The sequence below is a fragment of the Alligator sinensis genome, unplaced genomic scaffold (assembly GCF_000455745.1).
Source record: "Alligator sinensis unplaced genomic scaffold, ASM45574v1 scaffold215_1, whole genome shotgun sequence".
Classification (NCBI taxonomy): Eukaryota; Metazoa; Chordata; order Crocodylia; family Alligatoridae; genus Alligator; species Alligator sinensis.
In genome coordinates this window covers 449,217-464,846 of record NW_005842259.1, presented here as the reverse complement: position 1 = coordinate 464,846, position 15,630 = coordinate 449,217, and the positions used below count along the sequence as shown (strand labels likewise).

At 45.2% G+C, this 15,630-nt stretch overlaps 1 protein-coding gene across 1 annotated transcript in view; it reads left to right on the top strand.

Moving 5' to 3' along the window:
• The window catches only part of MEI1 (meiotic double-stranded break formation protein 1), a 47,774-nt gene that overhangs the window by 3,438 nt on the left and 28,706 nt on the right, over positions 1-15,630 (top strand). Inside the window, exons 4-12 of the mRNA XM_025208921.1 lie at positions 2,034-2,084; positions 4,309-4,382; positions 4,915-5,020; positions 5,579-5,782; positions 7,578-7,708; positions 10,487-10,601; positions 11,651-11,767; positions 12,268-12,367; positions 15,041-15,175. Coding sequence (XP_025064706.1) covers positions 2,034-2,084; positions 4,309-4,382; positions 4,915-5,020; positions 5,579-5,782; positions 7,578-7,708; positions 10,487-10,601; positions 11,651-11,767; positions 12,268-12,367; positions 15,041-15,175 — 1,033 coding nt within the window. The remainder of the gene's footprint in view (positions 1-2,033; positions 2,085-4,308; positions 4,383-4,914; positions 5,021-5,578; positions 5,783-7,577; positions 7,709-10,486; positions 10,602-11,650; positions 11,768-12,267; positions 12,368-15,040; positions 15,176-15,630) is intronic.

Genomic DNA, 15,630 nt, shown 5'->3' with positions numbered 1-15,630 from the left:
CTTGTCTTGCCCCTCGCTTAGGAACACTGAGGCAAAGAACTCATTGAGGAGTTCAGCCTTGTCCCCCCTGTCCATCAGCAATTGCCTTATGCCCATTTACTAGAGGTCCTATTCCACCCTGGGCCTTCCTTTTACTCCCTATATATCTAAAAAACAATTTTTTGTTATCCTTAACTTGGGATTCCATCCTCAGCTCCATGGTAGCTTTGGCCTGTCTAACTGCCTCCCTACAAGCGCGAGCAGAGGAGGTATACTCCTCTTTAGTAATCTCTCCCCATTTCCACTTTTTATATGCCCCCCTTTTTGCCCGTAGGCTGCTCTGGATTTCTCTGATCAGCCAAGGAAGCCTCTTGTCCCCTTTCCCCCTTTTTCCCCGCATCGGGATCGTCTCCCTCTGTTTATGCTGTTTATCCCAGATGTTTATGCTGAGCCCAGTTTGCGCACTTGATCCTTTCCAAGCATGGAAGGAGCCTCTGCCCAGAAAGCTTACAGGAAATTCTGATCTAGATACAGCAGATGTTGCACTTAACACATATGAAGACCCAAATATTTCATTTTAAATTTTATTGCATTTTTTTAAAATATCCATTCCCTGCATTTGGATAAGTTTATGGCTGAAAGGCTTTGGGGCAGGGACTGTCTTTTACTTACTGTGTGCTTGCATAACACAGAACGGCAGGATCCTGATCCTCAATAGGAAATCTGGCATTGCTGTAATAAGGCAATACCTGCTGAAGAGGGGTTGAATGAATGAAGAGTTTGTGGGAGGCAGTTGCAAAGGTCAAATGAATCATTGTGGAAGGTGGTCTTACTAGAAAATAATCTGGGAAAAGGACTAAAATTAGGAGGGAGTTAGAGGACAAATGTAGGCAGAAGCAGCTGTGGAGGAGGAAGATGCGAGTGATCAGAAGAGCGGAGGTGTAGGCTGTTGTGTTGTGAAGGGCTGGGATTGGGGAGCATGTGTAGCTGGAATTTCTTGAAGAAACTGAAAGGAAGTTTATACTACAATATTCAAAATACAGCTCATTGATTTTATTTCAAGATGCAAGAAGATCATTTCTGGAGGGACTGGGTTAAAATAGAATGTAAAACTGGTTTCTTCGCACCCATTGTCATAGAATTGCTCTGCTGGTTAGGTGTTTGATGGGAGGGGGACTTTCTCCTTTTGGAACATCAGAAGCACAATGCTGGACTATGTGCATCTATAGACATGATTTGGTATGTCAAAAGAAAGGGTTCTGGACCAGCTTAGATTAGGGTGTTGGCCACTGTAAAATACTGTGGTACAATGAGTGAGCAGACTAATCTGGTAGAGCCAGAGGTGTGACAGTGGTTTAATATAATATGCCAAATCTTAAATTCCAGCTGTGAACGTTTAAATTTGCATGGAACACTGTTGTAACTACAGACTCCATTTAACTCCTATAATAATCTCCACTGGCACTTGAAATTTTAATACCCATGTTTCAATATGGCCTGGGCAAGACCTTTGGGAACTTTCAGTACTGTGAGCAAACAGAGTTGTTCATGCAAGGAATGGATGTAAGACTGAAGAGGTCTACCTCACAGCCAGTCTCTAATTTCTATGATCCTTGGGAATGCGTTAGGTGTGTTCTGGAAAGAACTTTTGTGACGTAGATTTAATAATATCACTTATAGATACTCCAGCATGTTGATGCAGGTAACATATGTATCTACATAGGTAGATCCAAATATTTCAGCAAAAATCATACAATTTTTTACATTATGCTTTCTAAAAATAAAAACACAACAAGCTGGTGGGAGATTGCAAGGTAGGCTGCACACTTCAGCTACTCATGATTGGATATTGGGTGCCCCTGGCATTACAGGAGTAACATCCAGTCTGCCCTGCCCATGGAGTTAGGTTGGGTCCATGTGAAGCAGAGTAAATAAATGGGGAAAAGAATCCTGAAAGATCCTCAGCTTCTTTTAAAGTTAGAGACCACAGCACTGACTATCAGATAGAGGGATATGTTATGTGACTGTCATTTATCTGTGGGTTGATTTTTCAGGGATGTTGCATACTGTGGAAGACAACAGTGCACTGGACCTGTCCATTGAAGGTGAAAGAAAGATCCTGGGTCTCAGTCCCTGATGCTTTGAGAAAGGGAGTCTATATCAGTTGAACAATTTCACGTCTATAGAGCAGCTGCTCTCTTCACTGCTGGGGGTGCTTTGAAAGCCTGTTCAGAAGGGAGTCGGAGTGCAGGGAAAGGGGCTTCAAATATGAATATTTCCTCTGTATGTGCCGTAATTGTCATGTGCTTGATTGTAGACTTATTGAAATCAATGGCTTTTTTCCATTGACTTCAAAGGATTTTGAATCAGGCTCTCTAGCAGTGCAGGTGTTTCCCTCCTAAAAATTTAAAGAGCTGGACTAGGACAATGACCAGTTTATTTTACAGAGAGTAACCATTTTCAGTCACTAGTGACATGGTCTAGATTTGAACTGATGATGAAGAAATTAAAAGCCTCTACTTCATTACCAGTCCTCTGAAACATGCATGTGCTCAGACCAGAAGTTTAACTTTGTGGTGTCCACTTGTGAAGATTTTTATAGATCCATGGAGTTTAAGCGGGTGTCATGGTAAACACACGCAGCAAACTTTAGGTCAGGTCAGCAGAAGCTTGGTTTATTAGAGAATGCATTTTGGACAGACTCATACACAATTGGAGAATTGTGAAGAGGTCTGACCCCGTACAACAGGTGAGGCGAGTTCATATAGAAAATATGGCATCGTAAGCATAGCTACGACATAACCAATCAGCATTTGCCATGACTTTGTTAGTAAAGCGCATGTTTTCCATTTATGATTATGTTAGCAAAAAAATAATTTTTTTTAGGGTCTTTCATCTAACTTGCAACCTTAGGGGTCACTTCCCATTTTGGGCTGACTCAGCAGGCTGGTTTGTGGTTACTTTTTTTCTTAGCTTTTGTTTTTTACTAGACTAGGACAGGATAGTCCCAGTCTTGTGTTAGTCTGGCGGTTTTGGGTCATGTCCTTTTGACTTCCCCATAGCCTAAGCTGAATACATGGTTTTTTTTGCACTCTTACATATAATGGAAATTCAACTCCATTTTTCCCTTCTTCCACAGGGGAAAAAGGTAATTAATGGTCTAAAGGCATAAAAAATGGCTTTGGTTGCTGGACAGACTAACTGGCAGAAGAGGTCATGCAGATTTCTTACTGGGAAGGCAGCTCTCTAGCTTCATGCATCTCACTTGTTTTACTTAGTAAAGCCCTTGATTATTGACATCTAGTAAGAGTAGTATCCTGTTAATTTCTACTTCCGTTCTTTCAGTGGAACAGATGGAGTAGAGATTTCTTACAATTGCAATGAGCTAAGAATAACAACTCTTAATTGAGGCAGGGCTGATGGAAAGGTATAAAAGCACCCAAAGATGTAGGGATACCAGGTTGTAGAAATAGGGCTTAGCCTGAGGAATGACCACAGCTGGCATAAATTATTTTTATATTATGCCCATGTCTGAAAGCGGATGTGTCTACCATGAGATTAGGTCTTTTTACATGATATTTAGAGATTGTTAGCTATTCTGGTCTAGACTTGGAACATATTTTTATAAGAGATTTTTGTACTATGGGGATTTTGCCCTTTGCGTTAATTATTGAAGGTCTCTGTGATTTAAGCAAGGGACTTGCTCTTTCTCATTCTGGTTTATCTCGTTTGCTTGATAAGCCTAAGGCATGGCTGTTCAGCTGGTGGCCCATGGGCTACATGCTGCTCCTGGGCTCTGAGTCCAGGCATTGCTCCCCCTATTGCTCTCCTGTTGCTGCCAAAGTCTCTGGGCTCCTGCTCCCTTCTCCAACCTCTGTTTCCTGCCCCACATTCCCAGGGGCAGGGCAATGCAGCCCACATGGCCAAGGGAGCTTGCTGACAGGAGTTTAGGGGGCCTGAGAACTCTATGCAATGTGTGGCAGCAGGGGGTGCCTGGCATATAGTTTGTGCAGTGTGGGACCTGTGGCTCCCAGCCACTCAGAAGTTGGACAGCCCTGTTCTAACGCATTCAGTTGTGACTTGAAGGTCATTTCCACACAGAATGTACTGTGCTGTCATGGGCACAGGATTATTCTGACATCACTAGAGAATGATCAAACTGGGGGAAGGGGTGGATGCCAGAAATAATAGCAAAGGGAATCCAGGTGTCACCCTGCTGTATCAGCATTGGCATGGTCTAATGAAAGCTGCTGTGAAGGCTCCTTGTGCACTTGCTTACATTCTAAATAAATATCACTATATGATACTGATCCTGGTTCCTCTGTGCAGTGCTGGTGATGCTTGTCATGAAGCTGAAGTCAGAGCAGTACATACACTATGTGTTGGATGAAAGCCAGAAAGAGGTTAGTGCTGTTTCTCTGCCTCACCATGGTTCTTTGAGTTTGAATCTGAGGGATTGTGAAGTTAGGTTATTTTGTGACTGGGCCCACAGAAGTGTCCTGCCTCTGCCTTTTTGAGCACCAGTGGCAGGTGGGGTTGCCTTTTCAATGCTGACTTCCGCCCTGGTACTTTTCTGATCATTTTCACAATACTGTGGCTGTGGGGCTTCCTCTGTAGTTTCTCTTTTGCCTCGTTACTGCAGCAGCTATGTGGGCAGGCTTCCTGCTTTGGGGGACACCTTCTATGAGAGTGTGGCACCAGGGGAAAACCCAGGAGTTAGGACATTGGAACTGTATTTAGAAGACTTGATGGTTCTGTCCAGGAAGAATTGTCTGGATAAATGGAGACTCTTCCCTCGATTTATCTTAAACAGCTAAGTGGATGCCACTGAATGAGAAGGTCCCTCTTTAAGAGGGATGCTTCCTCTTTTGCATGCATTTCCCATGTTGGGCTGCATTCTCACCCATTTCCTTTTCTTCCCTCTGTATTCTCCAGTTATACAAGCCAGCCACCATGAGAGGCAGTCTGCCCACATTTATTCTCCTGGGCAAGCTGGCTGATGCTATCCCAGTCTTTGCTGATATGTTAGTGATTGCACATGGTGAGTATGAGGGAATGTGTTTCATGGTAGCATTGTGTGGCGCTAGCAAAAGTGGAGATACACACATGCTTAACTAAGTAACTTTCTCAAGATCACAGAAAATATGTGGCAAAGACAAAAATTGAACCCAGCTTACCTGTCTCCTCTCCCTGCCTGTCTGCTCAGGTAAGGCCAACCTCAATGATTAAGTCACAGTTGTCTGGCTTGGAGGAGATGGGCGTTCAGTTTCCCTTCAGTTCCCATGATAGGGTTGTTGAGGTGATGCTGCTTAACTTCTGAATGGAAGATGGGAATTTGCAGTGATGATGTACCTTTGTGTGGCTCAACAAGGAGTTCCACAGATAATTGCTACTGTGTTTCTGCTCAGAGCATCACAGAGGGGATCAGAGTCACAGAAGAAATCCCAAAATATTTGACTGGACTAAGGGAAGAAGTCAACCAGCATGCATAGAACTATGCCAATAGTTTTTGGAGTCTTCTGAAGTGGACTGGCTGATTTAGAAATGGCAGGTCCCTGTGTTTTCTGACACCAATCCCATTTATTGTTCACTGCTTTAGGTAATTTAGTGGATCACCTGTTGACAGGCTTGATGTACCCCAATGAGGGTGTAAAGGCATCTGTCTGCTATCTGTATGGCAAGCTGTACTCTTCCTCCATCGGTGCAGATAAGCTCTCGGTGCACTTCACAGAGAAGCTGTGTGGCCTCTTTCTAGCTACCCTGGGGAATGCACAGACAAAGGAGCTGCAGGTTAATTGCATGGGTAAGACATGGCTGAAAGATCATAAGGTGGAGAGGGTTCTTCACTGGTAGATTTGAGATCTTACTGTGTGCTTTACTTGGGGTGATTCCTTAGAGCTTTGTGAAATAGCAGCCTGCAAGCTAGTTGGATTGTTGTGGAAGGGGAATGAATGTGTCCACAGCTGCTGATCTCTTCTGTTCTCACACAGTAATCACAAGCCCCAGCCAGCTTCATTGCTGAATCCTCCTGGTACCCACAAGGGAACACCACCCCCTGACACCTAGCCCAGCCTTATTACTGGAATCCCCACAGTAATTACTGATAAAGTTCTTTAAGTAAATGTGATATCTTTTATTAGACCAACTAAATAGTTGGAAAAATTATTCTTTTCAAGCTTTCAGGCACAAACGCACTTCTTCAGGCATGGGGAGAGTCTGCTGGTGTTTGTATGCTCTCCTTAAACTTGTAAAGCTTGTAAAGAATATTTTTTCCAACTATTTAGATGGTTTAATAAAATATTTATTTACATTTATAAACATTTACCCCAAATAACTTTGTCTGCCTATGTCCTTAGACCAACACAGCTATAACCAACACCATAGTTTTTGCTGTCACTTTCATTTAAGTCCCACAATTTGCATCGTGGCATGACCTGTCCCAATCAGTTGTCCTAATTTTTCTAGAAATATAACAGTCCTTTGCAGCAAACATTGGCAGCCTGTGGGCTGGATCTGGCCTGCAAAGGTCCAACCTAGCCCATGGCAGAACTGGCGATCAGGTGGCACAGCTGTGCCACAGATGTATGCCACCAATGCCAGAGAGCCAGGGTACAAGCTCTGGCCCACAGCAGCAAGAGGTAGCTAACCCCTGCTGTATAGTGACTGATTTCAGAGACAAGACTTTATGGGGTGGCAGGACTGAATCTGAGGAATGGGACCTTCCCAGTAATGGGGCTTCTTGTTCAGGTTAGAGCAGAGATCAGTTCTCTCAAAGTTGCTGGACAATGCAGTCAGAATCACTGCTCTGTGTAGAACAGTGATGTCATATAGGATCTCAGCCTTGCTCCCACAGCTCATGTGCAAGCTGCACTATGGTCTCGCTCTCCTCTTTAGAAGGTGAATAGCAGTCTGATTGCCTTGCAAACCTAATAAGTCATTTACATGTATAGATGCTGACTCCTTTCAAAGTTGACTTTAACAGCCCTGGCTACACTGCTTCTGAACTCACTCTGGAGCATTGCCTTTGAAGTCTCTCAGTTATGATTTACATCAGTATTCTTAAGTGCAGAAGAATTAGAGAAGTGGGAATGTTAAAGGAAGAGGGTGTGGGGAGCACGTAGCTTGAATGGATAGTAGTAGGAGCGAAGGGCTGATGGTAAAGTAGTGGAGGGAAGAACTGGTTTGTGGGTCACTAGCTATAGATGGGGAGAGACAGTGGGTTTTGAGCTGCATTTCAACAAGAGATTGGAGATGAGAGCTCAGGCAGGAGGAGTGGGACAGGCAGTTCCAGGGAACTGGTACAATTGCAACTGAAAGGTCCACCCAATATGGAAGGGAATAGGAAGTGAAGAGGGAATGGAAATAGCAAAGGGAATTGGGGGTGTGGAGCATTACATACTGAAGTGATGAATCATGGAGGCACATGGGGACATGGCCAGAAAAGAGGCCCTGAATGTGATCAGAGAGAATTTATAGTGTGTATGGATGTAGGTAGGAAGGTCACTGCCTTGGTGAGGCAAGGACATGATGATGTGGTGCTTTGTAACCCTCTGCACCCCTAATGCACAACTTGCTTTTTTCCCACTCTTCCTTTGCAGGTTTGCTAAAGGAGCTGCTGAAATCTGATCACTTTGTATCAGTTATTATGAGTAGTTCAGGAAGAGAGGCAGATTCTGAAAGTGCCAGTTTGTTAGAGGGAGAAACCCCCCTGCCACTGGTGCTCAAAAAGGTAAGCACCAAAGATGATATGCCATCTTATAACATGCTGTCCAACTTGCCAGCAGGTCAGGTTGCCCCTTGCTCTGAGAGGGGTTATCGTTAGAGACAAAGAATTTGCCATGCTGCTATCAGGACCTTTACTTCAGCTACTGAGATACTGTGTCCCAACAGCAAATGTGAAAGCTAGATTCCACCCCGCCATAATGCACCAGTTGTTCAGTGTATACCACAGGTGGGTGGAATTTCTTTCTCATCCCAACCGGTGTTCAATTTATTCTCTGAAGCATGAGGATCAAAATATCTCTTGCAAGCATAAGCATCACTAAGTGCAATACAAAGACATTCTTATTCATTAACTTCTTTAATGATATTTTTTTAATCCTGCCAAGTTATTTTCCTCAGTGTTGCCTTGCAATGGTGAGTTTCACTGATGAGTTAGGTGTTTCTGAAAGAAATATTTCTTTTTACCTGTTTTAAATTTTGGTCTTTTCCAAGATCTTTCTTGGAGTTTAGGGGTATTTTTTTACTAATCAAATTATAAGATCATAGGAATAGGATCATAGGAAAATAGGGCTAGAAGGGACCTCATAAGGTCATCTAGTCCAGCCCCCTGCTCAAGGCAGAACCATCCTTGACTAAAACTTCCCAGCCAAGTGTCTGTTTAACATGCTCTTGAAAATTTCTAGGGATGGAGAGTCCATAATTTCTCTAGGTAACCTGTCCCAATGCTTGGCCACCCTCATAGTTAGAAAGTTCTTCCTAACCTCCACCCTAAATTTCCTCTGCGGCCATTTGAGGCCCTTGTTCCTAGTTTTGTCTCCTACTGCTTCAAAGAAAAGTTTATCTTTATCCCCTGTATAATCTCTCTTCAGGTATTTGAAGACTATTATCAAATTCCTCAATCTTCACTTCTTCAGACTAAACAGCCCTAGTTCTTTCAGCCTTTTTTCATAAATCATGTTTCTGGGGCCTCTAGTGATTTGGATTGTTCTCCGCTAGACTCTTTCTACACTTTTCTTGAATTGTGGAACCCAAAACAGAACATAGTGCTCTGGGTGTGGTCTCACCAGTGCCAAATAGAGCAGAAGAATCATGTCCCTTGATTTGCAGGTAACACTCCTTATGCATGCAGTCCAGTATGCTGTTGGCTTTTTTTTTTTTTACAACAGGAGCCCACTGTTGGCTCATATTCTGCTTAGTAGGGGTGCACCGATAGAGATTTTTGGGCTGATACCAATGGCCGATTTTTAACGAGCCATATTGGCCGATACTGATCTGATTCCGATATGCAGCAGGGCAACTTGGAGAGCAGCATCCGGCTGGTAAGTCTGTTGTGGGTGAAGGGATGGGGAAGAGAAGGGGCGTAGGGGGAACAGATCAAGGCCCCCGCAGCGAGGGAGGGAGTGGAAGTGGGGTTGGGGCAGGCTTTCCCCTTCCGGGGCGGGGCATGGGATGGAGCCGCAGTTCATTCGGGGGGCATGGTGGGGGGGCGCTGTCGCTGTTGCATGCACCCTGGGAGGGCATGGGGGTCATGTGCATGCAGGGTGAGGGTGGGTTGCCGCTGCGGGCTGAGGCCAGGGTGGTGCCAGGCTATCCTTGGTGGAGGCTGTGCTGGGCTGAGCTTGGGGTGGGCAGTGGTGGCGCTGGGAGGGAGAATTGGAGGGGCTATAGCAAATGTTGGGGTGGCTGCAGCCCCCCCATTCCCCATAGCTCCTCTCCCAGTGCCGTCGCCGCCCGCCCCGAGCACAGCCTGACCCAGGCCTCCCACTGGCAAGAGTCCGGTGCAGCCCCAGCCCTTGGTGGCAGCCTGCCCTCGCCCCGTGTGCAGATCCAGGGCACCCCCCCACCAATGCCCGCTCAGGATGTGCGTAGCGGCAGGAGCCGTGGCCCGCCCCCCCGTTGCCCTCTGGATGAGCTGTGGCTCCATCCCATGCCCTGTCCTGCCCCGTCTGGGCAGCACCTGCCCCAGCCCTACTCCCACTCCCTCCCTCAGAGTGGGGGCCTCCATCTGCCCCCACCACGCCCATTCCCTTCCCTTCCCTTCCCTTCCCTTCCCTTCCCCCACAACAGACTTACTATCTGGATGCTGCTGTCTATGCTGTCAGGCCTTGCTCCTGGCCATCTGCCTGCTGTGCTGCAGCGTGCCTGCACAAGGCATGTATTGGCCACATTATTGGCTACATCAGAGAAAAAAATGCTGATTACCGATGCTCTCTATTTTACTTGTATTGGTGCTTATCCAATATGGGACCAATGTACTGGTATACCTCTACTGCTTAGGGTCCAGTATAACCTCCAGGTCCTTCCCTTCAGTACGGCAACCTAATCAGTCATTTCCCAGTATGTATCTGTGTGTGCAATTATTCTGTCCCAAGTATAGGACTGTCTACTTATCCTTGTTGAATTTCTTTTGATTGATTGCGGACCATTTCTCCAGTTTATCCAGGTCATTCTGGATCCTAGCCCTACCTTCCAGCTGGTCTGCAACTCCACTCTGCTTGGTATCATCTGCAAATTTCCTAAGTGTATACTCAGTCCCATCATCCAGATCATTAATGAAGATGTTAAACAATCCTGGACCCAAGCCAGACCCCTGGGGAACATCACCTGATCCCTAAACATTAAGCTGTTGATGACTACTCATTGATTGCAATGAATCAACCACTTGTGTATCCACTAGGAACTAGTACTTGGAACTAGTTTGTATTTCCCTAATTATAGCATTTACCATATATATAAATGCTATATATATAGCATTCTTCCTCTTCCTGTTTTTGCTTTTCCATAGCTGTTGCTGTCCAGGGATGAGACATTACAGGTGGCAAGCACTCAGTGTATGGCTGCTGTCCTGGTGCATTCTCCAGTCAAATATGCTCCTGCCTTTATCCATGCAGACATTCCAGGTGAAGAGACAGTAATCCCTTGTAATTCCATAGGGTTTGTCACCCACAGGTCTCAAAGCACTTTGCAGGTTGTACTTGTCAGTGTAGTTCTATGGGATGAAGCCACCTCAGAGGGAATCTGGGGAAGCAGCCATTCTGCACCATCAGGAATATTCAGCATTGAAGGATGAGTTTGGACAAACTATAGAAGGAGGTTTAGGAAGACAGAATGTCTGGAGTTGTAATTTGGGTAGATCAACTTCCACAATTCCTTTTGCAAAAGATGCTAGGGGATATTTTTTTTAATCTGTAAATGACCTTATATCTCGTCTGAAAGATGTCATTTCCAGTTGCACCACATGGCTGGCAACATAGTGAAATTATAGGCCCCCCAGTGACTCAGAGCACTCTTTATCAAACTGCTAAATATTTTTCACAGTATCTAGCTTTTCCTTTGAAGTTGTCTGTCCAAGGACTGACGGTTCCATCCCTCTTTAGACTGGGTATTTTGAGGAGATTTCAGCCTGTGGTATCAGAGCTGCAGAACCCAAACAAACCAGTTTCTGCATTGAATTAAACCCTGTACCATTCATGGACTTAAGTGGGGTTATGTTCAGGGTGTAATTCAGCTCAGCATTGGGCCCAGGAAGCAGACCCAGGCTGATATAATATTTTAATTTCCATTGCCCCAGAAAAAATGAATCGTGTTGCTTTTGTATGGCCCCTTGTTTGGCTATATAAAAGTTTGGGAGGGAGGGTTAGTAGAGCTGTGACAAAGCTGCTTGCTAACTATATGCTGGAAGAAGGGCTATCCGCAAGCCTTCAGGAGTTGTTTTATATTGAAGATGGTATTTCCATCATCATTTCCTTTCTCACTTTCTCTTGGCCTTCTCCACAGGTTGTACTGCAGCTCTTCTCACTTAAGCTGAAGAAAGCCAGCAGCTCTGTTGCCAGTACTAGCTGTTCTTGTTAGTTTTCCTGTTCCTCTTTCCTCAAATCTAGGAGTAATTTTTCCATGCTGTATGCAGGTTCTGTTTTCCCTGGGGTTTTAATTTTTTGTGTGTTTGCAGAGTTCCTGTTTGACTGCCTCTCCTGCACTAGCGAAGTTCTCATCTGGTCAGTTTACTGCTGCCTGCTACTTCTAACAGAGGAGTGGCTTTTTTTTTCCAAGTGTCACACAGTTTATGGTAGGTGATTTCTGACCTGCAAAGTTATTGCAGTATTATATATATCATCATGTGTACAAGCACCCATTGGGGGACTTGGTACCTCTGACATTGGGGTGGGATTGCAGAACCCTTTCCTGTAAGGTCACTCATTCCAAATCAGGATGACGGTGACTGGAAATTATTCCTGGCTGAGGACTTCTGTGACATGAAAGTGTGAGATTTCAGTCTAGTTCCTAATGGGCCTGTGCTGACCTTACAAAGACCAACATCCTGTTTGGCCTTTGTGGTGCCTTTGCTGGCTGTCTCTACAGAGAGGACAAGGACTGACTAAACCATTGAGACCAAATTCTCTTCCTGTCTCCAGATGTGACTTTCCCAAATGGAAGGGGAGGCAAGTTGGCAGGCAGGAGAGTATCTGGTGTATTCTGTGGTGCCATGGTATTTGCAAGTCCCTTTCTGGATTGTTGGTCTGTGTGTGTGAGAGCACACTCCTTATTACTCCCCTTCCATGTTTGCAGGCATTGAGTCTCTGGTGAGAAGTCTCAGAGAGATCCTGCTACTGAACAATGTGGAGCTGCACAAGCAGGGGCTCCTGCTATTCACTGAAATACTGAAACGGTAATGAACTGCCTTCTGGCTCATTCATGCAGATGTTGCCATGCAGATGTTGAGTACAAGCAGGGGGTAAGGGCGAGGCCTGGTTCAGTAAAAAGGGGTCTAATTGAAGACTTCAGATAAAACTGTCTTGTGTAGATCACACACATGACCACCAGTGAGTGCAGTCTTCCTGGCAGCATCAGCAGGAACAAATGGATTATGTTAGCCCCCTTCTTCGGTATTAAACAGGCTCTCATTTCCACTTGTGTTGCATTCAGGTAGAAGAGACACACTGGGCTGGAGTATCAGTGGTACCCATCATTCTCTTTTCTCACTTTCTGCTATGACCACCAGTGAGTGCAGTCTTCCTGGTAGCATCAGCATGAACAAATGGATTATGTTAGCCCCCTTCTTCGGTATTAAACAGGCTCTCATTTCCACTTGTGTTGCATTCAGGTAGAAGAGACACACTGGGCTGGAGTATCAGTGGTACCCATCATTCTCTTTTCTCACTTTCTGCTAAATGTTAACATATGCTGATGTAAGTGCTGAATGCATGTACCCCAATGGTACTGACCACTGCCTGTTTACTTGCCCTCTACATGTATATTGTTATACTTGAGATGCCTATGTACTTGTTTTTGTCCCTTCCTGTTGGCCTGTGACCCTAACCCCTAGGACACTCAATAAAAAGTATATCCCTCACTGGCTGTAGTGATTGTTCCTGACACTGCAGGGGTTTGTGGAAGTGCTAGGATTTACTTTATATTGAGTGTCCTAGGGGTTAGGATCACAGGCCAATGGGAAGGGCCAAATACAAGTACATAGGTATCCAAAGTACAAAAACATACACTTAGAGGGCAAGTATACAGGTGGTGGTCAGTACTGCTGGGGTTCATGCATTCAGCACATAGGGTCCCCTGCCCACCTCCAGAGGTGTCTCCAAGAACCAGCCTTTAGTTCAGAGTTGCTTTGTGCAGGTCTGTAGGTCGGGAATCATGCGCAGTCAGTCTGTAGCTCATCTATGCTGTGCAGAGGCTTCCCTCTCCTTCAGTCCATCTCACAGCAGGCACCACATATCATCCAAGTTTTGTGGCACAGCCAGCCAAGGCTCAGAGGTCACCACCTCTTCCTCCTGCCCCCAAAGTTTTCTGGGATTTGCAGTCCAGCAGCAAGGCACTGCAGGGTTTCTTGTCACTTCCTCTTCCTGCTTCCAGGTGCCTCTGGGATTTGTAGTTCATGGTCAGTCAGCCAGCCTACACAAGGTTGTTCCCCTTCTGTCTCACACTTTCTCCAGGCCCAAATGATGTTGCAATACATTGTATTGCAGTACTGTTTTTACTGTTTGAATAAGTCAGCAGAAATCCCCCTCAAATCAGTCAGTGAAGCTTTTCCTCAAAGGGGCTGTTGTTTGAAACAGGTGTAAAGCACATTTTTAACAACATCAGAAAGCTAAGAGAAAAACTTGAGGTTTTGTGTAAATACCATAATCCCTAACCAGCCATGGACCCCAACCCACCCAAGGGGCATTTCCCCCACCCTCTGTCCAACTTGCTGTTCTTAGCTCTTGCCTGGGTCTTGGGTGCAGAGGTGTGGGGTGATGAAATAGTGTACTGCACTCACTTATGCTTACTCCTTGTGTTGTAACATCAATAAAGGCCCTGAACACTAAATAGTTTACTGCAGTGATTGTCAATCTGGGGCGCATGCACCAAAATTCCAAAGGGAACACAAGGAAGGAATGAGGCAGAAATGTAAATGGAAGAACAGAACAAAAACGACAAAATGAAGAACACCTCTGAGGCCTCTCTTGGGTAGTTGGGCAGGTCATGGTGTAGTGACCCAAAGCATTACTGTTTCCATTCCCTCTAATGTGGAATCATAGGGGTGCATTGCAATATTACATGTTAACAAAAAGATTGAGCATCTCAGCTCTGGTGTACTCTGTTGTGAGAGGATCTGATCACCAACTCTCATTTGTATGAACTAACCAGAAAAAAAGGCTTGGTTACAACTTACTAAAAAGATTTTTTTTTAAGTTCAGTTAGCAGCACCACAGTACTGTAAGGAAAGTTATCTTCAGTTTCAGTCCATTGCCAAGCTCCGTGGAAGTAGGACATCTATTTAGGTATTTTGAAACATGCATGTTCAGATGAGCATGCAAGTATCAGAAAAAGGAGCCCAGTATAAAAGCCTAAGTAGAAAAAAATGCAAATAAGTATCTTGGGGGAGAGTGGGTTTCTCATGAAGTGTCCAGTTCAATATTTGCTGATCCAGTCAATTAGCCATCTGGACATTTGGATTATTCACCTTGGCAAATCTCCATCCCTTTGGACAAACACCTATCATGAGAGGAGTTATGACCCAGCAGCCAACAGCCCACCAACCGTGTGAAAGTTTGAAAGAAAAATATTAGACTGTGCAATGCTCTTATACAGCATAACCATCTCAAGGCAGTTCTTGGGGCCTCAATCATGTGAGTCCCTGATAGTGTGACTGACATCACAAGGTTCAGGTGTATATTTTGGGGAGCAAGGAGAGGACACCATTGTATTTTTCTTGTATTTAGACGCACGCACACACACTCTCTCTCTCTCTCTCTCTCTCTCTCTCTCTCTCTCTCTCTCTCTGTCTCTTTTCAAGCAGGAGCAGTGGCAAATCTTTACCCATTTGTTCTTTGTTTACCCTTTGCAGGCAGCCGAGGGAAATCAAGTTATTCACAAACCATGCCATGTGCAAAAATGCCATTAGTGTTCTTATGGAGGCAGTCAACTGCCCGGTGCTGGAAGTAGCAGCAGAGGCTGTGAAAGCTGTGGCTGCTCTTTTGAGGTGAGTGGTGGGGGAGGAGGGGGGTGGAAATCTGGTAGGCTTCTTTCAGAAGAGACATAGCTTAGACTTCATGTGTACATCTTACTCGTTTTGGCCTCTTTAGCTGCAGCTTGGTCTGTGTGAGGATGTGCTTATTCTGCAGTCACAGGTGTGATTCCAGTGTGTGTAGTTGTATCTGATATAGTGTTCTTCTAGCTTGCTCTGGTAGCAGTAGTGATGAAGCTACAGCAACATGGTTGTAGGCACAGCTTAGCTGCCCAGGGAAGAACCCAGGGTCTTTGGCCAGCTTTATTCAGGCTGGGTAGATAATAGCTAGCTTGGGGTATATCTACACATGCTACAGTCCCACTCTTGATTATAGACACACAAGCCCTGACTCAATCACAGTCGCTTTTAGCCCTGTCATAGGGTTGTGGAGGCACTGGTCCTGGATTGTGTGGCCTTGCCACACTGGC